Source organism: Malaclemys terrapin, chromosome 13 (assembly GCF_027887155.1).
Source record: "Malaclemys terrapin pileata isolate rMalTer1 chromosome 13, rMalTer1.hap1, whole genome shotgun sequence".
Lineage (NCBI taxonomy): Eukaryota > Metazoa > Chordata > Testudines > Emydidae > Malaclemys > Malaclemys terrapin.
In genome coordinates, this window is record NC_071517.1 from 8,018,952 (window position 1) to 8,041,791 (window position 22,840).

The window sequence follows — 22,840 nt, forward strand, 5'->3', positions numbered from 1 at the left end:
TTTTAGGGGGAAACTAAAGTAATTTCCTTGCCTTTAAAATGATCTGGCTCCTGCCCCTAATCCTTCAATAGCTTCCCAGCCAGGGAGTGTATTTGCCCTTTTCCCCCTATGTTTGATCAGTTTGCATTATCACTTGCTGTAAATGAAATGGATGCTGTTTAATTCAATCTGCGGTTTCAGGGACTCTGTATGATTTCTCCCCATCCTCAGCTCCCACCCCTACGGAGTATCACACACAACTCACTGGAACTGAGCCATCCTATTGGTAATGATGACTGGCATATCACATCGCCAAACACTTGGGCTCTAGCAAACTCCTGAGTGTCTGTGCAAGTTGCATGGGGAGGACTTGCAGGAAATTGCCTCAGGACTGAGTCTTTAAGGGATAAATCCTGCTCACTCTATGCTATATCATTGATTTGAGTGGGATTACTCAAATGAATCAGGCAAGCAGGGCTTAAACCATAGCCAGGAGCTTTCTGAGTTTATTTAACTTTCAGGGCAAAGCGGAGTTTTCCAAAAGTACCATAACAGGGATGCCTATTCCTGCTTAAGCTTAGTAAAATTCTGTTCTCCAGCTTAGATTTGTAGGGGGTATTAAGGTCTTGTAAAAGAAAACTCATCAATTGGGGTTTAGCTTGCACTAAAATATGCATGTTATTAAGATGAGAGTCTGATATACCTCCGAGATTATTTGCTGATGGAGGGAATTGTCATCAGGCACTGAGGCCAACAACATGATTGCTTCCTTGGTGGTAGAGGATCTGCTTGAAATGAAATGTAGGGAAATATATTTAATCCCTCAGTTTGCCAATTATCACCATTCTGTCATAGCTCAGGCGATTACCATTATCTCTAGTTTATTTCCTAGCACGTGGCCTGATAATAAGATTCAATTACTTTATTTATAGTTAAACAGCAATTTTAAGGAAAGCCTAAATAAAAGCTTGAGGACCTGAAGAATTAACTAAAATCACAGTCGCAAAGGGAGAGGTTGTCTCCTGAGTTCCTAAGAGGCACAGCACAGAAAACACAGCTCAGCGGGAGAGAGGGCTAAAATGGTTTTAAGCCACCTTTGTACCCTCCTGATCCTGAGCTGTTCTGGGGGCCTCAGTTATAGCAGCTTGTCTCCAGCTGCCTGTGGGCCATAGCGCTGTTCAGAATCTCCACAATGCTGCATGCTGCAGCTCCACACCCAAACCCCCAAATCGTCAAAAGCCCTGCCCTTGGCATGTCCCCTGTGTCAGGGCTTGCGAGGGGGCTCCCCAGAAGAGGACCTGTCTGGATTCTGCCATTCCTGTGCTGGGGGAATCCTCCCTTGGCCAGATCATGGCTTATTGAGCCCCTGTACACGGCTCTGGCCCTTTCACCCAACATAAAGGGGCCAGCTTGGAGATGAGGATTGTGCCCATAATCTTTTTTTTATTTTTCCATTAATACAATGTTATTAGGGAGAATTAAATGCCTAGTGGTTAGGAAATGCAATCTTGTCCCCCTTGTGCATAGGTTGTATTTTTTATTACTGCGTATGGAGTTGGAGCTAGGATAAGCTTTGCTTATGAAGTAGTAGTAGACACAGGAACATTCAGTTCCTGATTCAATTACACAGACTCAGTGCTGTTCATGGAAGGCCTGATTCTCACTTACACTAGGGCTCTTTTACGCTACACTGGCAGTGTGAAGGGGCCTTAAAATGGGCATACAGATATCCCACTATAAAGGGGTGTACGTGTTCCTGAGAACCAAGCCCAGAATCGAATATCTTATCTGAGCACTGAGGTCTTTCTTCAGTATATCACTCTTTAGCTAAATGCCAGAATTTTTTCTGCATGAAAGCTGGTATATGGCTCGTTATGCTGTGCTATCAAATTGTGATTTCTAAAGCGAAGTCTCAAGGGCTGCATGAGTGTTGTCCTGCTCTGCAAAATATGCTCTATTTAGTAATATCAAGTTTAACTCAGTTTTCCAAAAGAATCTATAAGCCCCACAAAGTGTAGTATCTATTTAGATACAAATTCCTACAACGTGTAGTACCGATTTAGATCGACATGCATGCTAGAAATAAACTTTCATCAGTCAAGGCTGCTAAATAAAGTTCAGCATAAATACTGTACAGCCCCTTTCATCCAGAGATCTCAAAGCATTTTACAAAGGGAGGTAAGTGTTGTTAGCCCCATTTTATACGTGGGGAAAGAACTGTAGCACTTCAATGTGCTGCACTTCAGCAGCACATATACTAAAATTGGAACAATACAGAGACGATTAGCATGGCCCCTGTACAAAGATACACGCAAATTTGTAAGAAAAATAGACAGCACACAACACTTGAGAGACCACTACCTCACATTAAAATGACAGAGGAACTGTAGTAACTCAGGATTTGGGATTCTTTATCTATTTTTCTCTTGTTTTCAAGTGGCATGTCATTGAACTTATAATAATGCAGAATGCAGGGATAAGTCTCTTTGACACGTTAATTGTGTGTCTAAAGTGAGAAAGGATTTTCTCAAGCCATTTCTGTCATAGTCTGTTCTACCCCGTGCAGATGCCATCTTGTGGCATTCAAGTATTGGCAATCCAGGACTCAGACAGGATTACTTTTTCAAACAAACAAGTACTGCTTTTAACTCTAGAACTTGACACAAATAAAGATATTTATAGGAAAAGAAACTGAATGATGCAGAATAGAAACAAACTGGTTAAACTGTAAATCAGAGGTATGTTAATTGTCACTTTGTCCATAACAATAAAATAATTTTAGTATTGGGGAGGGAAAGAAAAATTAATTTGTAGATTTGTTCACAATCTGAACCTCATTGCTTAATTTAGGAGGAGAGAATTTCTACCTTTGAGACAAGCTTTTAATGTAGGCAACAATTCAGTATCTATAGATTTCCAGGCACATCTGAGAGTTTATGCAGCAGCATGACACATTTTCTGGGAGGCTACTTCAGCAAATTTCTTACTAGGTCAAAGATGGACTAATAATTGGATTGGACATTGACTCTGATTTGAGGCATGCAGATCAACAGTTACACTCCAAATTAAACAATCTGTTCTGCTCTGGTTCATTTTCTTATTTATGTTATAATTTTGTAATATATAGTTAAGGCCTGATCCCACTTCCATTGAAATAAGTGGTCAAACTCCCATTGACTCAAAAAAAGCAGGAGTATAGGCCCTCTATCTGTTGGTTACGGACTGATCTACACAGAGACTTGCATGAAAATAACTGGATCAGTTTTAATTTGCATGCTTTGTTATTTTGATGCAAGTCTGTGTGGACACTCTTATTTCAGAATAAACTTCATTGAAATAGGACACTTTTATTTTGAAATAAGAGTGCCCACACATAAATTTTCACTGAAAAAACATTAGGGGTGAATTGAGACCAATCTAGTCATTTCACAGACTCACAGACTTTAAAGCCAGAAGGGATCATGATCATCAGTCTGACCTCCTGCACGTTGCAGGCCACAAAACTTCATCCACCCACTGCTGTAGTAGACCCATAACCACTGGCTGAGTTACTGAAGTCCTCAAATCTTGATTTAAAGACCCATGCTCCATGTTGCAAAGGAAGGCGAAAAAAACCAGCGTCTCTGCCAATCAGACCTGGGGGGAAATTCCATCCCCACCTCAAATATGGTGATCAGTTAGACTCTGAACATGTAGGCAAGACCCACAGCCAAATACCTAGGAAAGAATTCTCTGTAGTAACTCGGAAGACCTCCTCATCTAGTGTCCCATCTCTGGCCTCTGGAGATATTTGCTAATAGCAGTTGCAGATGGGTCATATGCCTTTGTAGACCACCTCATTATACCATCCCCTCCATAAATGTATCAAGCTCAGTCTTAAAACAAGTTAGGTTTTTTGCCCCTACTACTCCCCTTGGAAGGCTGTCCCAGAACTTCACTCCTCCCATGGTTAAAAACCTTCATCTAACTTCACGCCTAAACTTATTGATGGCCCTTAACTTAAATAGCTTCTCTCCCTCCGTTGTGTTTATCCCTCTGATGTATTTATAGAGAGCAATCTTATTGGTGCAACTTTGTGTTGTAGACAGGCCCAGAAATATGGTACTCAGAACATGAGAACAACTATATTTTCTACCATATTACCTTACCTGTAATTGATTTAGGAGCATCCTGCTTTTCTGGAAGCAAATCTATTTTGGAGATATTATCCTTTTAATTTACTTGCACAATTAGTTGCAAACGGTGTGAACCTAATGTATTGAAAATGAACAAGACTTGGAGCTCCTCCCTTGCCCAAACCCAGACAATGGATGGGACTGAATAGTCGCCAAAGGAAACATATCCATTTTAGAACCTTGCTTCTTTTTGAAAATACTGAGTTCAGCTTTCCTCACTGGCCACTTGATTGCTTTAATCTCTAAGGGCTTGTCTTCATTACAGAGTTCACCTGGGCTTCTACTTGACTGTTGTCCTTAATCTAGCTCCCATTCACACACAAATCCTCCTGGCCTGTGCAGGGTGGTGCTTTACGCCCAGTTTAGCTGACCCCTCTTGGGGTGGGCTGAGCACTGCTTACACTCATGCTGGTAAACCAGCCACTTTGCAGTAGGATGCAAGCTAAACCACTCAAATGATGATAGTCCTCCAATACCTTCCTACAATGCCTCGTGTGTGCCCAGAAGGCCAGACAATTACCCTCACAATTCACTAAGAAAGAATCATAGATCGGCTCCGTTTAAAGCAGCACAAAGAACCATGGGACGTGACCCCAGAAGTCCTACTTCCTCACCTGAGTGAGTGCAGAACCAGTGTGGATGCAATCAAGTGGGCACACTTGAGTATGGCTTTGTAGTTTAGCTGCTCACACCCAAATTGGGAGAATCCACGTGCTCAGACCCAAGTGTCAATTATTCAGGTTAACTCTGCAGTGAACACATACCCTAAGTGTTCACAGTCAGATGGCAGAAACTGACAGTCACTATGACCTGGGCTAGATTTGAGCCAGGAACCTGGGAGAGAAAAGGTAGTGGAGCTCGCATGACATAGTAGAAAGAAAAGAAATGGGGGTAAATTGAAAAGCATTTGTTTTTGTCTCAGTGCCCTGGGTGATCTTTCTTTGGGCATCAGAAGCTTCTTTTAACGTTGTCCCAGGGCTTTTTTTTTTTTTTGGGGGGGGGGGGGGGGGCATTTTTATTTGTTCTAAACAAACGACTTTATCTTGATACAAAATAGCCCAATTATCTGTTCTTCTGTTATTTTGGGGGTGATTTAATCTGACTGGGAAACTTCTCTTGAGCAGTTTTCATCCCTCTTGGAAAATGGAAGCGCACAGATGTTTGTATATTGCAGTAAAGTGTGCGCTCTCGCTCTCTCTCAAAATGACCCTTCAGATTTAATAATATTTAACATTCAGCCTTTCCACAATTTCTCCTTTATTATGAAGGACACAAAGCATTCTTGTCATTCACTCTCAGCACACTTGCAAATATAGCTGCACAGATTGGGAGCCTTACGTTTCTTTTTGTGGGCTTTAATCTCTTTTTTTAAAACTTTTTAATTTCTCCAGATTCTTAATTTTGATTGCAAAAGCAATCAAACCATCCCCCCTGTGGGCTTTAAGAATATCCCGGAGTATTTGGCTAGAAGAGGCAATAAGAGAATTAGACCTAAAAAAGAAATCAATCTTGTGCTCTAATGACTTCTTATTTTCCACTGCTGATAAAACTAGGGGATTAAATCTCCATCTGCAAATCTTGTGAGGACAGTCTAAGAAAAGAACATGGACCAATGATTAGATGACGACTTGGGCTAGTAATGGGGAGCCGGGACATCATGCAGTCGACTTTTGGAGTTAAGGAAATGGTCTGTGTACTAGTGCCAAATTGGGGTGAGGAGGAGGAGTAATGGAGATGGAGAGGGATGTGAAATAATCTCTTCCTCCTAAATTAACCCTTTGAGGATGATACATTTTTATGTGCATTTCTAACCATTCACTTGGCTGACAAACTAGCAAAGGCTAGTGATTTAATTGAACAGCCTCCAGGCGTCTGTCCACCTGACCTCTTTCAAACTTTGTTAAAGGGAGAAAACAATTAAAACGGGTGTAATTTATAGGTTCTGCTAGAAGATTGAGCCTGCAACATCTCAAGTACACAGCTGAATGGACAATGTCAGATTAAAAACATATTTTTAAGAAAGTGTCTTACCCATGTTACTAATAGCACCCTGTTAAGAATTTACAAACTGGCCTAGCCCAACCTCCTCCCATATATTTGCCCATTTCCAGTCTCTCTTTCATTATGAATGCTGTATATTGAATAGTTATGTTTCTTGCAGAAAAACCAAACTGGCAGTCTGGCTACTGAGTAGCGCTGGCATTTTGTATCCTTATATCAAATTAATTGTCCCACTGGGCTGAAATGAAATGGAATTAACTTTTTTGTATGTTCATTAAATTTATTTTTCAAGCAAGGGATATATATATTTCCTGAAAACGTTAGCCGTAGAGCATGGTACTACTCAGGTAAAACACACTCTTGACCAGTTCTTGTCCTTGACTGTGCATGCATGGCTCTCCTGACTTTAGGACCGCCTTAACCTGGCCACCATTTTTGTTGCAGACATAGCATACGTCATTGAGATGCCCATGTAATTGCAGACACAGCATATGTCATTGAGATGCCCATGTAATTGAATTGTGGGCACAGTCAGGGAGTTAGGCATAGAAATTGCCTAAATTGTACATGCAAATAATTGTGGTTCCAAAAGTGCACCCTCAGTATGTAGGTGCAGAAATGGAGCCTGGCCTTTCAAAACCTGGTCCTAAAGGATTTAAATCCATAGGAGCTTCATGCACACACCTGAGAGCAGAACTTTATCCTGTGATTTTACGGTTTCCTCAACCTTTTTAATCTGTAGGATTCAACCAGAATCCTGAGTCTCAGTATAACAGCAGAGTCGAAGCTTTGTCTCATTTCATACACATGCACAGATACATTTCATCATTGTCTTGAAAGTAGAATAACTCTTCTAATAAATCTTCTAGAAAGAACAAAAGAAATTTGAGTCTGGAAACTCAGCTTTTCCCTTGATGGTGATATCTGGCCCAACAATTAGAGAAGGCAACGTAAATAATAATCCTTTGACTAAATATCTGCTTTACCCAGTAGTCACTAGGGGCTGGAGCCTACAAAGGTGTGCACAGTGACATGGAAAGGAGTGGATGGAGCAGAGAAGCAGCAAGGGGCACTGAGCAGGGTGTACTGTTAAGTACAGTCCAATGCCTCCTGGCTTGAAGCAGGAGTGATTAAATAGCCCAAAACAATGGTTGCTGCGCACTTCTCTTAAGCAGGAGTTGGATCCTGCTTAGGAATGTATTGCGTGTTGTTTGCCTCCTTGGTCACACCCACTTTCTCCCCTGGGCCTCATTGCGTGCTCTGGCACGTGTACAGGGCCTCTGGATTCTGCGGCTGGCTTGGCATTATGGGAACATGGAGTGCTGCTGCAAGCGTTCCAAGCATGAGGTCAGATTCCTCTGCTCTGTGCGCTCTGCTGTTCTACAAGCCATTGGCTCAGCCCCTTACAATGCCTAGTAACCGGTATTGCAGCTGGAACTGTCCTGTTGTAAAGTTAAAGTTTCTTTAAATCTTGCAGATTTTTGACAACGAAGCCAAAGATCTTGAGCGGGAAGTCTGCTTTATCGATATTGCCTGTGACGAAATCCCTGAGCGCTATTACAAAGAATCGGAGGTAAGAGTATAAAACAGTGAAGAAGGAATGTAGCCTAGAGTTCATTTGTCACTGGTAGGGTTTTTTTCCACATATTTGACCCCCTGTTGCAGAACCCAGATGCTGCTCACTAGGCACTTCAGAGACTCCTCCACTGCAGTGCTAAAATGTTGTCCAAATTTCTCTTTGTACTTTCAAAAATACGTTCTTTTTCTTCAAAAGCATCAGAGAAGGCTTTTAAACAATACATAGATTGCTCTGAAGTCTGCTTACAGGGAACAGATACACTTCAGGTTGATCTTTGTTTGACATGACATCCATATGCAAAATGTGTGGATCTCTTTTAAGATCTTAAGATGTTCATATAAATTATAAAGGGTCCTTGATGGGGCTCTTTCATGTATATGGAAGAACAGGGATAGGAAAGGGTTCTTAGGACTCAAACTAGTTTTGTATTTTCAAATAAAATTGTACTGGTCATCAGTCTAAAACTGTGGGCTAGAGCTATAGATTACAGAGGGATCTGGAAGTGACCCCTATATTTAGGTTGCCTAACAATTTCCATTATAAAAGATACTTGCATTCTTTTCTTTGAGAGGTTCTTAAATCTCCACTGTTTACAAGAGGCCTTTGATATTTAACAGGGGAAATGTTCTCAGGGTGGAGAAGTGCCTCGTCTTTGTTCTGTGAAATTCTATTTGACTTGTGTTGTTATAAACTGTTCAGAATCACCATTTTCTTTCTCTTGCTTGCCTTCCTCAGAAAGCGTTGGCAGCCTGCCTAAATAATAACTAACACCAACCTTCTAGGGCCAAGCTGCTGCAGCACCTGCTTTATTGTGAACACCTGGGAGCAGTGTTAGGGGTGAGGGAAAAAAGCTGAGCTGGGCTCCTCTCCACTCCTGTGTCCAGCATATGACCCCAGTGGACCAGGTCCCCCTCTAGAGGCACTACATTGGGCAGGAACCCCTACCCCCCACCTACCAGGAGCAGCTTCCCCTCCATCCACCCCATAAATCTCCCCTAGACCCATCACCTGGTCCCACCAGGGGGCACCTCATGGGGCAGGAAGTTCCCCAATTCCCACTGTGGGGGAGGGAGAGAGAGAAAGAGAGAGATTCATAGGCCAAGCTCATCATCCCCTTGGCCATCCCCTAGATGCAGTACTTCGGCCCACTGGTCCACCCACAGCTGCTGCTGCTGCTAGCTAGTGTAGTTAGTCCTGTAGTCAGGTGGCAGCAGTGTGTGCTGTGGTACTGAAGGTTCAGGGTTCAGGCTGCTGCTGATTCATAGATGTTATAGTCAGAAGTGGCCATTATGATCATCTAGTCTGACCTCCTGCATAACACAGCTCATAGAATTTTGCCAAGTGATTCCTTTGTCAAGCTCATGACTTTTGCTTAAGATGCATGCTGAGAATAGGGTGACCAGACAGCAAATGTGAAAAATCGGGACGGGGGTGGGGGGTAACAGGAGCCTACATAAGAAAAAGACCCAAAAATCGGGACTGTCCCTATAAAATCGGGACATCTGGTCACCCTAGCTGAGAAGTTGTTACAATGCACATAATATAATTACATATAAAATAACTATGCTAAAAGAATATTGTTAATGTTGCAAAGTCAAGCTTTGAAAGTTGGAAAATGCCAGGTTTACAGTTGCCTGGACAACTTTAATTCTGCCCTCTTGTGCACGGCATATGCATTATAGTAGAGTCTTTAATTATATGATAACATACTATTTTTTCCATAGGATCCCTGCTTTGTTTGGGGCACAAGTTCAAAGCACAAAGGGGCTGAATTAAGCTTGCATGAGCAACCATAAATCTGGCATTTCCTAACATTCAAATGCTCAACGTTATAACCTAAATGCTGTTCTTTCAACAAAGTTTTTTCTATGTAATATATAGGGTGAGATTTTCAAAGAAGCCATGAGGATGTAGGCACCCAAAACTCATTGAAGTTCAATGAAGACTGAGCACCTAACTCTCTTAAGCTTCTTTGAAAATTTCAGCCATGTGTTTCAATAATCTAAAGTGTGCCTGAACGGCTCCCTCCTTTAGGTGGATGCAATTTACAGCTGCAGAATTAGCACCCACCCTTCAGTGGCAAGTGTGAACACGTTAGCCTCACACTACCCAACTGCAGGCTCAAAACATGTAGCTAGAGGGAGAACTACTCCGATTCATGCCTACTGTTCATTCTGGAGGCACAATTTGCTTCTGCAGAAAGGGAGGCTGGACCCAATAATATCCTCATAGCAGGGGCGGAGCACACTGGCTGTTTAACAGTGCACATCAAGACTGCACAACCATTTTTAGGATAGAAAATGAAGAACTGACTGGGGAAATATTTGTATAAGATAGGAAATCTGTATTTCATACTGTGAAAGCCATATGTTACGATCTCCTATTTATACTTCCTATTGAAATTTTTATAATACATTACTCATCATAATAAAGGAGGTGAAAAACTGTATTTCTAACAGAGTAAAAATAAGTATATTGTAGAGTAAAAGCCATCTGTTGTGTACTGAAATCCATGCTATATGTCACCTTGTGAAATGACTCACCAGCCTCACATTATCTTAACTCTATCCCATGGTCTTCCAGTACCATTTAGGAATAACAGCTGCAGAGAACAGACATGCAGTTAAACTGGTCAGTATTTGGCTGTGTTTTATGGAAATCAAGTTATATTTTTTCATCTCAATATGCATTTCAGGATACTATAAACATAAAGATAACAAATAGCTTTTAAGCTTTTCTTATGGTTCCTTAATACCCAACTATTAAATTTCATTTTGATAAGATTTATTTTACAACGCAGAAAAACAACTTCATGTTAACTCAGTGAAGAGTTTCAAAGACCATGTGTTATATTTCAAGGACAAATCTATGACTCTGATTCCAAGCATATTGAGATTTTTTTGCATGGTTGTTAAACAACAAAAATAGCCCAACAACTGTTATGTTTCTCTCAGTGCTTGAACATAATTTATGCAGAGACCATAGAAGTTTCTTCAACAATTAATAAAACACTGAGAGCTAAGATGCCCATCATTCCAATTTAAGGGAAAAGTAAATATTTGGGGGGAAGGTGTCCTGGACTCATTTAAAAAAAAAATACATTTGGTAGTTGGTAATGAATTTGTAATAACTGATCCAGTACACTCAAAGGTTTCCAAGCTTTGTTTTCACATTCCCGTATGAAGAATATGGACCAAATTCTCAGTTACACTAAGGCTCTTTAGTCTACTCTGGCAGTGTGAAGGGGCCTTAAAGAAGGTGTATATATAATTTCTGCCCATTTTAAGGCTCCATTAGCATAAAGGGACCATAGTGTAAATGAGAATCTGGTCCTATGTATTTTTCATAGTACAATTAACAGTGTTTCTACTAAAAACAGATTGATGTAAAATTTTCAGGGTGGTTCAAAGGGATTTTTCTACACAATTTACAACCCACAGACCAGATTCTCCTTTCACTTGATACAGCATTGAATCTTCTTGTAATATGTCAGTGTTTATTAAACTATTTGTATAGTGTGACAGACCCAGACCAGTGGGGTACAGGAGTCTGGTAGAGGCAAATATACTGGTCACTGGATGAGTAGTTTTCTGTTCCCTGAGTGACCAGAGCAGGGGCTGCACTAGAGTAATCAGGAACCTGCTAGAACCAGTTAAGGCAGGAGGCTAATTAGGACACCTGGAGCCAATTAAGAAGAAGCTGCTAGAATCAATTAAGGCAGGCTAATCAGCAGGGCCAGCTCCAGGCACCAAGCACATGCTTGGGGCGGCACCTGGTAAGGGGCGGCGGGGGGAGCGCGGTGCGGCATTCCGCGGGGGGCGCTCCGGCGGCGCTCGGCGGCGCAGCGCTCGGGACGGGGTTCCGGCGGCGCGGCGCTCGGCGGGGGGGCGCGGCACTGGGGGGTGTGTGTGTTCCGGTGGCGATCGGCTGGGGGGGGCGGGCTCCGGCGGCGCGGGGCTCAGGGGGGCGGCACTTTTTTTTGCTGCTTGGGGCAGCAAAAAAGTTAGAGCCGGCCCTGCTAATCAGGACACCTGGGTTTTAAAAGGAGCTCACTTCAGTTTGTGGTGTGAGGAGCTGGGAGCAAGAGGCGCAAGGAGCTGAGAGTGAGAGGGTGTGCTGCTGGAGGACTGAGGAGCACAAGTGTTATCAGACACCAGGAGGAAGGTCCTGTGGTGAGAATAAGGAAGGTGTTTGGAGGAGGCCATGGGGAAGTAGCCCAGGGAGTTGTAGCTGTCATGCAGCTGTTACAAGGAGGCACTATAGACCGCTGCAGTCCACAGGGTCCTGGGCTGGAACCTGGAGTAGAGGGCGTGCCCGGGTTCCCCCCAAACCTCCCAATTGACCTGGACTGTGGGTTCTTTCAGAGGGGAAGGTTTCTGGGCTGTTCCCCAACTCACATGGTGAATCTCTGAGGCAAGAAAATCTGCCAATAAGCGCAGGACCCACCAAGATAGAGGAGGAACTTTATCACAATAGGTGGATCATTATTCCTGTGCTAGTGTGATCAGAGAAAATTGCACTAACAACATACTTTTTCTTATTAGGCTAATATTTGTGACTCAGACTATTTATTTTTAGCTCTGGGGCATTCAGTTTTCCTTTCTCCCCCTCCCCCCATCTTTGTAAACTGACTGTATCAATATCATAAATATTTCAGGGGCCTCTGCAGAAAGTGGCTTTTCATGCAATTTGATTGTGACCTTTCTTTGAGCTTCTGTTTATGAACCAACCCATGGATTATGGACCAAATCTTTTCCTGGTGTAAATGAACACAGCTGCACTAACTTTAGCAAAGTTCAGAAAAGATGGACCTATTTGTGTTACACATAAAGATTATATTCTTATTAATATTAATATCAATATTGCAGTAGTACCTAGAGGCCCCAGTGAGAAATGAGGAGTCCTGTTGTGCTAGGGGCTGTACAAACAAAACAGACATTTCTTGCTCCACAGAGCCCGCAGTCTAAAAGAGGTATTTTATTCTAATGTACTTGTATGGCTGTATCAGTCAAGTTAAAGAAGTTGTATTTTCCCTTCCATTACACATCACATAGCAGTGATTTTCACATAAACAATAGAGTCAATAGAGACAGGTCTTTCATGCACATAATCTCCAATTGGAATCATGCAGCGCACTTTGACGTCTGCTGTAACTAAACAGGGGAGGTGTGTTTTGTGAAAACGGGATTGAAGGGGGAGAGGGGAAGTGTAATTCATGTAACATATATCTGCTCCCCTCCTCTTCCAAGGCAACAAACAAGCTACAAATTGAAGAGTCAAAGATATAGTTACCCAGGGGCCACATGTGCTGAAGAGCTGTTATCATTTCAGCCAGGAGCATGTCTACCAATGATTGTTCAGGATAATCTTGAGTGATCTCTTGGCCAGAGCCATCTAAATGATCCTAATCCATTTAAGAGTGACGGTCTCATCCTTCAATGTTTGCAAAAAAGCACTACCGAATCACCAAAGGATTTTATTAATGATGGCAAGCACAAACCTAGGCAGATCCTCAGCAGGTGTAAATTGACTTCAAAGAGGTACAGTGATTGGCACCAGCTGAGGATCGGGCCCTTTCAAAAAGAAGATTTATTTTTATTGCTGTGAAGCACCCGTGTATTTTGAGAATAGGTGCAAAAATAATTTTATAAATAAATAAAATGGCCAAGGTATTAATGGATTCTGTATATTAGATAACCATTGGATCAACCAACCCCCACAATCTTCACTTCCTGCCTTTTCTGCACTCATTTACTGAGCATTGTAAATGTCCAAGGCATCTGAAAAAGGTCTATCTAAACCTACATGAGCCTGCATAATCGCAAGGGCTGGACATGGTCACAGTTCTGTGTATGCAAACATGCTAGGAAAACCACTAAACTTTGCAATGAGAACTTGGGTGATCTCATAGAGCCAGCATAAGAAAATGGGTTGATATCATTCCATATATAACTCTTAATGAGAATCAAAGGGCCAAATTCAGACTGGGTGCAAGTAAGTGCAACTCTGTCTGAATTTGGCCCATACATTTGTTCAGGAACTAATTCAGTTTGGACTGGGGGTCCGTCTAGCTGTTACACTCAGGTCTCTTTACTTGCACCTCAGTGTCTTCCCTGGAGTTCTTCCTATCTACAATTATTGGTGATGACACTCTGTGCATTTCTCATCATCAAACCTTTTGCTGCCACCTTCCTGAGTGACTTGACTCACATTTCAGGGGCTCGATTTAGAGCAGGGGTTCCCAAACTTGGTTTGCAGCTTGTTCAAGGTAAGCCCGTGGCTTTGAGAGGCTTTGTTTACCTGAGCAGCCACAGGTACGGCCACTCGCAGCCGATGGGAGCTGTGGGAAGCTGAGCTACTGCTCAAGAATGAGCGCCTCCAGTGAGCCATTCACATAAAACATTTATCGTAGCTATGAACTATTCTGCAAAGTGTTCCTTACCACCATATTTAAGTTCTCAGATTAACGATGTTTCATTTCCTGTTTATAGCAAAGTGGCTGAAGTTGGGGGACAGGGAGTAAGCTTTTTAAATTACCTCCAGATAGAAAAGATTTCATGCAGCTGCCACAGTTCTCAATTTGTTTAGTGTAAGACAGCTGTGTTTTAATGGGTCCAACTTGCCACTGTTGGGGTGCTTTTAGAATAACTAAACCCGCATTATACCTCAGGCACAGAGAACGATGACATTTGAAATAATACAGCTGCTTCTGCTCCCATAGTAAAGTGTTAAATTGTCAGTATAATAATTCAGCTTGGGTTAAGCAGAACCAAGTGAAAATCTCCCTGTAGTTACTAACACCAGTTGAGTAGCTTGTAGAATGCCTGGCTAGATTACCATGTGTCCTCCATGTATGCCACAGCAATGTTGTTTTCTGTTGTGACTGCTGGATCTGAGTTTAGGCCCATTCCCATTTTTATCAATCATTTTTGTCATCTCAGCTTTTTAAAGTGTCAGAGTAGAAGAAAGAAAACAAAATTTTCTCTCTATAATGAAAACTGTTCAGTTAAGAGTTTCTAATACAGAGAAGTTTCATGAAGCATATCAAAGCCTGTGCTCAGTGCTAGAGCAACAGGGGGCCAAATGTCTTTGTTCTGTTCCCAGTTACATCTATCTCCTCAGCAATTGCGTTAACTCCAATGGAATCACTCCAGATTTACTATGAAGTATCTTGGAGCAGATGTTGGTCTAATGCCCTTGAATCCCTTTTCACTTTGCGTATCAATCACTGTGCTTTGTCTGCTGGAATAAGTATATTGCAATAGTTATTCTGGAATAGACCCCTGTGGATAATCTATTCCTGAATAAAAGTGACTTTACTTTGTGAGTGGAGTAATTATTCCAGAATAGAGTAATAATTCTGGAATAAAGTCACTTTTATTCCGGAATCGTGTCTACACAGGTGTTATTCTGGAGTAGCTAAACTGTGCCAGAATAGCTAGTTATTCCTGTCAATTTCCACTGTGTAGATAAGATCATATATACTAGAGATGGTCTGTAGGCTACAACTTCTGTGCCACAGAACCATGTGTTATTTAATACACTTTAAAAAACAAAACAAAACATGTCTTTGCTTTATAGCAGAATTGTCTTGACATTTGGGGTAAAGCAGTATTTATCTAGCAGCCTCAGGGAAATTATTTTTATAAACTTCAAATAAAAAATGAAATACTTAAAAAATGAAATACAAAATTTACAATTAAAATACACTAGTAGGAGTTTGCATTGACATAGCCTTCTGGAGCACTGTACATACAGTCTGAAATCCAAAGCCTACCCCTCACAGCTGTTGATGAAATGCCAGGTCACATCGTTCAAAATACAATCACAAAGAATTAGTTCTGAAATGCTAGATCAAACAAATTGATCTTTAGTTTAGATCTAAAAAAAATTTACTTCATGTCAAATATCTGTTGATAGAATGTTCCCTGGTAGGAGTTTAAGAAAAAGAATCCGCGCACCAGAAAGAATCTTTGTCTTGAGGCATCCAAAAAGCCACCTGTAGGAGGATAAAAACGTGCAGTGTTAGCCCACTGCCCTTTCACTTCTGGAGACTAAGGGCTTGTCTTCACTTACATTTTATAGTGCTCTAACTTGCTGGCTATGGGTGTGAAAAATCACCCCCCTGAGCTCAACAAGTCTGAGCGCTTTAAAGCGCTAGTGTAAACAGGCTCTGAATGCTGGGAGCCATGCTCCCAGCGCTCGGAGCCAATCCACTCGTGGAGGTGGATTACCAGGAGCGCTGGGAGAGCAATTAATGTTCAAGAGAGCCCCAAGAGTAGACTAGGAGGAGTGTTTCTAGTACAGAGCTGACAAAGCCATATAGGCCCAGCACTGGCTGCTGCAGGTCAGGATGGTGCATTGGCAAGGGCCAGGGATAATCTTGAACATAAAGACTTGTAGGTAAATAGCAAAACCTAAACTTGATCTGATGTCTTCCTGACAGCCAGTGCAAGAATTTCGTTTCAGAGAAGTGTCTTGTTTAGATTTAACTGAATTAACCTGTAATCCCTCCCCTGAGCTGTTGCTGATAAGTCACTTTACTCTTGCCATGGGAACTAAAGGTTAAGAACGTAAGAGAACAGACAACATTTTAAGGCCTGCTCTATTACACCAGTGCTACTCAACTATCTTCAATGGGATTGGAATGGTGGCCTTAAAATATTGTCTGCCCTTCATATTCCTAACCCTACCATTTAATGTCTTAAGATCAGAATGTAGCCGTGTGTGTTTTATTGGGTTGATCTGGCCATGACAACTTTGCGAGTTAATGATGAGTGAAAGCTTTGTAACAATACATCTTTTGAGGTGAACTCCCACGGAAATCTGGGATTTACTTTTTACGAATAGCAAAGTATTCTTTAGTCCAAAAATTGCACAGTGTACATTTCAGCACAGCAAAGCCTTTGTATGACCCTTGTTCCCTTAAACACTGAAGTCATCTAATCATTTAACCTTAGGTCAAACATAGCATTCAGAATTCAGTGCCTCAGTGTGGTCCTTTCTAGAACATTCATCAACCAAAGTATATGGATGGTTTAGAAAATCCTTCCCCACCTCTCTCAGTGCTTGTCAGATATAATTTATGAGGCATGCTCAACTGATAAAGTCATTTTGCTAGGGAAAGGCACAAATTGCTCTGTGTTTGCAGTACATTGTATTGCCAAGTACAAAGTGCTCTAAAAACAGCACTTTAGGTATCAAGCGCTAACAAAGCAAAAATATTGCTGCGTCTGTGCTTGATTTACACTAGGATACAAAATGCATGGATCCAAGAGTGTAATGATTGTCCCCCTTTCAAGGAGTATTTTAAATCCATTTCTAATTACATTTGGAAAAGAGATTCTCTGTAGTGCCCTAAGAAATAGTCAGATGAATTCCTGATTTTTCGGAGTGAGATGAGCACTTCTTTTGGAAAACAGAAAGGTAAGTTAGGGGTTCTCAGAACAAATATTTTGGTGGCCTCGGAGTGTGGTCACCAGCTCCTGCTGGTGGCTGCTCTCACACTTTTTCCTAAAATACTTAACTAGCTTTAGGAAAAGCAAATAAATATGCAAATATACACATCCATTTATTTATTGCTACTAGCAAGTCTGTTGTGAAACGTGATATTAATAAACATACAGGTATCACGTTTCACAAGAGACTTGCTCAGCCCAGGCAAGCCTGGGGACAAATTAAGCCCTGGATGGTGGCTTGGGGGAGGCAGTGGGACCAGGGGCAATGGGTGGGATGCGGGGTCAGGGGAGGCAGCAGGGGGCCGGAGCCTGAAGCCCCGTGGCCACAGCCTGAAGCCCCATGCCGGGGGACAGGGCCCGGGGATGGAGCCCGAAGCCGTGTGGCTGGAGCCTGCCACCACACAGACAGAGCCCAGGGCTGGAGCCCAAAGCCCCACAGACAGAGCCTGCCACCTCACCACCCCAGGGCTGAAGCCCAAAGCCTGATCCCCACTGCACCTGGGAAGGTGGGGAACTCATTGGCTGCCTACTCCTACAGCGGTGTGAACCAGGTATCTCCAGATGGGCGCAGTACCCAACTCCTGCTGGCGGCCCCAGCAACCAAGACCAAGGCAGTGCATCCAGGAGAAACAGGGAGGGGGAGGGGCTGTTACTTTGCCCCACCCTCCAATCAGAGCCCAGGAGGCTGCAAGAAAAGTCCTTAGTGGCCGCATGTGAGAAACGCGAATATTGAGAACACTTAGTGTAAAAGCACCTGAAGCCCAGGTGCAAAAGATCTGTAGTTCATCACAACATTCCCTGCATTTAGTCACCAGGGGTATAGTTTTCAAAAGCACCTAACTCCCAGTTTCTAAAGTGCCTTGGTCACTTAGGAGCCTCAGTCCTTCTGAAAATCAATGGGACTTTTGAAAATCAATTTTGGTGCTTTTGAAAATGGGATTTAGGCTCCTAGGGTCACTTAAGCACTTTTGAAACTATTACCCGTTGTCTATATTTTAGGATGGTGCATTATGAAAATGTCGTACCGGCAGGAATGATTGCCTGAAGAACTGAAAAGAATTCTGTTGATTTGTATCTGCTTAATTTAATATTGATTAAAAACTGCACATTCCAATAGCAAGACATTTTCCTGGTCAACTATTATCTTTTGTAAGCCAAACTGACAGTGTAAGCAACCTGGTAGAATATACTTTGCTCTCTGGATAGCCTGGGTAATGAACACTAGTAAGGTTGCTATTAATATTATTAGACCAAGGAGCCAGGGCCCCCTCTTGACCAGAGTGGGGTAGCGTAACGGCAGAGCCCCTTCCCACCTGGCATGACAGAGGGGTGTTTGGGCCAAATTTGAGTGAATTACATTGCAACCTGGCACTCAGGACAACAATGTCACTCGCGTTTGGACCTATCATCCGCCATCAGAATAAGTGGCATTGCAATCTGGCACATGCAGTTGCAATGCCATTCAAATTTGAGGAGGCCAGGCAGGTAACCTGGGCCCTCCCTCTGTGGCCTCCTTTTATACAAAGAGGTATATTTTTCAAAAGGCCAGACCTGGCCACCTTTTTGCAGATGCAATTTGTGATTGCAAAATGGATTGTGAATGCAAATCAGAATACTTGGCTCTTCTGCTACCTGATTTCTGCTCTCCATCAGGTAGCTGGAGGAGCTGGTCCTCAGATTTACACGAGCAACCCAATTGCAGGAACAAACTACACCCCCAGAATGGAAGCTGAAAATTTTTTGAAAATTTGATTCAAAACCTCTGGAACAGTACTCATTACTTGTGGCCTGATTCAAAGCCCACTGAATTCAACAGAAAGATTTCTAATGACTTCAAAGGACTTTGGATCAGGCCCTTAGATACTACAGCGATGAGAGCAACAGAACTACAACCGAAGACAGATAGATACTCTCCTCCGTAAAGCACTTGCACCCTTCCCAGGTGTGAGACAAACCCTGGGATAAATTTTCAGGGGTATGGACAAAAAATTAGACTCACAATTCTTCCCCTTCTTACTAGAGCTGTGCTCCTTTGGCCACATTACTCAGTTTTTTACTCAGTCCTCAAACAGGCAAAACTCCCACTGAATTGAATACCAGCTTGCCTGAGCAAGGACTGAGTAATTGCTGAATAATGTGTTTAGGATCTGACCCTTTATTTTCAATGTACCGTAATGGAAATATACTCCCTACAGTCTTTGCCTTTCCAGCCCTCATTCATGAAGGTGCATCATGCGATATCTGTATGTTAATGTTTTCTTAAAGGAAGGATTTCCGATTAAAGATTTGGCACTTCCTGAGCTATGCAGGTTGCCTGTCCAGGTCTATCACCACCTGGCATCTGTGCTTTAAGCACTCCCGCCAATTTATGACTAGTCCTTCAAACAGATGGGCGTGATTAAAGAGAACCAAGAGACCGTCTGTGAGTATCCATTGTGGTCACTGTTAAAAGAATTCTCAGCCAGGAGCAATGCAGTAGATATCTGTGGCCTGTTGTGGACCAACAGCTAAGAAGAGTCTTCATCACTAATCTAGTTGTGTGCTGAGTTAACTTTCCAAAAGAACAAAATGCCTTTTGTGACCTCCTGATAACTGTTGTGGTTTGAGCAAAACACAAATCCCATCTGCATTTAGATAGTCAAGCTCTTTAGATGGTCATTAGGGAGATTCCCAAACCTAAGCCGGCTTTTGTAGGTGACAAATCTGAGGAACTGTCACAGACTGAAGTGTCACTAGAGGAGGTTTTGGAATTGATAAACTTAACATTAACAAGTCACCGGGACCAGATGGCATTCACCCAAAAGTTCTGAAAGAACTCAAATGTGAAATTGCGGAACTATTAACTAGGGTTTGTAACCTGTCCTTTAAATCAGCTTCTGTACCCAACGACTGGAAGATAGCTAATGTAACGCCAATATTTAAAAAGGGCTCTAGAGGTGATCCCGGCAATTACAGACCAGTAAGTCTAACGTTGGTACCGGGCAAATTAGTCGAAACAATAGTAAAGAATAAAATTGTCAGACACATAGAAGAACATAAATTGTTGGGCAAAAGTCAACGTGGTTTTTGTAAAGGGAAATCGTGTCTTACTAATCTATTAGAGTTCTTTGAAGGGGTCAACAAACATGTGGACAAGGGGGATACAGTGGACATAGTGTACTTAGATTTCAGAAGCCTTTGACAAGGTCCCTCACCAAAGGCTCTTACGTAAATTAAGTTGTCATGGGATAAAAGGGAAGGTCCTTTAATGGACTGAGAACTGGTTAAAAGACAGGGAACAAAGGGTAGGAATTAATGGTAAATTCTCAGAATGGAGAGGGGTAACTAGTGGTGTTCCCCAAGGGTCAGTCCTAGGACCAATCCTATTCAACTTATTCATAAATGATCTGGAGAAAGGGGTAAAAAGTGAGGTGGCAAAGTTTGCAGATGATACTTAACTGCTCAAGATAGTTAAGTCCAAAGCAGACTATGAAGAACTTCAAAAAGATCTCACAAAACTAAGTGATTGGGCAACAAAATGGCAAATGAAATTTTATGGGGATAAATGTAAAGTAATGCACGTTGGAAAAAATAACCCCAAATATACATACAATATGGTGGGGGCTAATTTAGCTACAACAAATCAGGAAAAAGATCTTGGAGTCATCGTGGATAGTTCTCTGAAGATGTCCACGCAGTGTACAGAGGCAGTCAAAAAAGCAAACAGGATGTTAGGAATCATTAAAAAGGGGATAGAGAATAAGACGGAGAATATATTATTGCCTTTACATAAATCGATGGTACGCCCACATCTTGAATACTGCGTACAGATGTGGTCTCCTCATCTCAAAAAAGATATACTGGCACTAGAAAAGGTTCAGAGAAGGGCAACTAAAATGATTAGGGGTTTGGAAAGGGTCCCATTTGAGGAGAGATTAAAGAGGCTAGGACTTTTCAGCTTGGAAAAGAGGAGACTAAGGGGGGATATGATAGAAGTATATAAAATCATGAGTGATGTGGAGAAAGTGAATAAGGAAAAGTTATTTACTTGTTCCCATAATATAAGAACTAGGGGCCAGCAAATGAAATGAATGGGCAGCAGGTTTAAAACAAATAAAAGGAAGTTCTTCTTCACACAGCGCACAGTCAACTTGTGGAACTCCTTACCTGAGGAGGTTGTGAAGGCTAGGACTATAACAGTATTTAAAAGAGAAATGGATAAATTCATGGAGGTTAAGTCCATTAATGGCTTATTAGCCACGATGGGTAAGGAATGGTGTCCCTGGACTCTGTTTGTCAGAAGGTGGAGATGGATGGCAGGAGAGAGATCACTTGATCATTACCTGTTAGGAGCCCCAGAGGGAGTGAACCTGGCATTGGCCACTGTCGGTAGACAGGATACTGGGCTAGATGGACCTTTGGTCTGACCCAGTACGGCCGTTCTTATTGTTTAGTTTCCTTTGGTAACTGGGGTCATTCTGTTGACTTTGATGGAGTTACTTGGGGTGGATTTGGAACTTTTTATCTAGAGGTTTGTTGGGGTGGGGAAAATAAATTATTATTTATATAGTTCTATAGGTAGAAATAGTAAAAACCTATATTATTTTTCATTTATTTTTAATGTGGTAATGCCTAAAAATCCCAATCAGAACCACTGCTCCATTATACTAGGCACTGTATATACACAAAATGAAAAGATAGTCCCTGCCTTAAGTATATAAAAATAGAATTATTTAAGGTAACTTCTGGACTCAATAACCCAATGTGGCAGATAAACTTCTAGTTTATCAGCCTGAGAAATTCTGAACCAGAAGTATTACAGGAAATAAGATGTTATCCAGGTCAGACAGACCCTACCTGAACATTTCATTTAAGAGCGATCAGCAATGGTCCACTTTTAGTTGAGTAAGAGCAGGAAGTTACTCACTGATATCAAAGAAACATCCATGCTGCTAATAAGAACCACAGAATACCTAAATTGAAAAAATGTTTTATAAAAGAAAATTGATCATGGAACTAGGCATCCTGCAGCTGGAAAATAATATTTGATGTAGTACAAAGTATATAGTTAAAAACATGAAATAGTAACTGAGAAATCTTCATTTGCTGCATCTTCCTCCTAAACCGAAATGATCATTGGGGCTTAAAACTATAGATTGCATGTATGGGACAATGTGACTCTCAGCACTAGCAGATATTAGCAGTTATCAACTTATTATAACATTACTCTTCTCCACTAATATAGAACTAGAGATCATCTGAAACCACATGAAAATTCCTTAAGGGAATAAAGGGCAAAAAATTCAAAAGTACATAAGCAATTTAGGCTCCTAAATCCCATTTTCAAAAATAACTTAGGCACTTAGAAATCTAAGTCTTATTGAAAGTTCACAGGATTTAGGCTCATAAGAGCCTATGCCACTTTTGAAAATGGGATTTAGGCTCCTAAGACACATAGGCACTTTTGAATATTTTATCCAAAGTCTTTAACAATGTGTGCTGACACTGTGCATAAATGCTCGTATCCTCAAGAGGGCACACAGAACCTCTGCCTGTGCCTTTTAGCAGTCAGAGGCAACCAGGACGGGGTTTGCCATAGAGTCTTAGTGGCATTGCTGAAAGTTTTAATCAGCGGCAGCGCAATACGGGATGGCCCGGGGGGTGGGAGG

At 41.9% G+C, this 22,840-nt stretch overlaps 1 protein-coding gene, 1 long non-coding RNA gene and 1 other non-coding gene across 3 annotated transcripts in view; 2 read left to right on the plus strand and 1 right to left on the minus strand.

Annotated features, from left to right (window-relative positions):
* Positions 1-22,840, plus strand: part of PITPNC1 (phosphatidylinositol transfer protein cytoplasmic 1) — a 176,097-nt gene that overhangs the window by 134,783 nt on the left and 18,474 nt on the right. Inside the window, exon 6 of the mRNA XM_054048012.1 lies at positions 7,633-7,728. Within this exon, the coding sequence (XP_053903987.1) occupies positions 7,633-7,728 (96 nt within the window). The remainder of the gene's footprint in view (positions 1-7,632; positions 7,729-22,840) is intronic.
* Positions 1-22,840, minus strand: part of LOC128848198 (uncharacterized) — a 50,398-nt gene that overhangs the window by 6,753 nt on the left and 20,805 nt on the right. The window lies entirely within an intron of this gene.
* LOC128848486 (U6 spliceosomal RNA) lies at positions 2,212-2,320 on the plus strand. Its single transcript, XR_008447046.1, has one exon. It is a non-coding gene; the product is annotated as a U6 spliceosomal RNA (small nuclear RNA).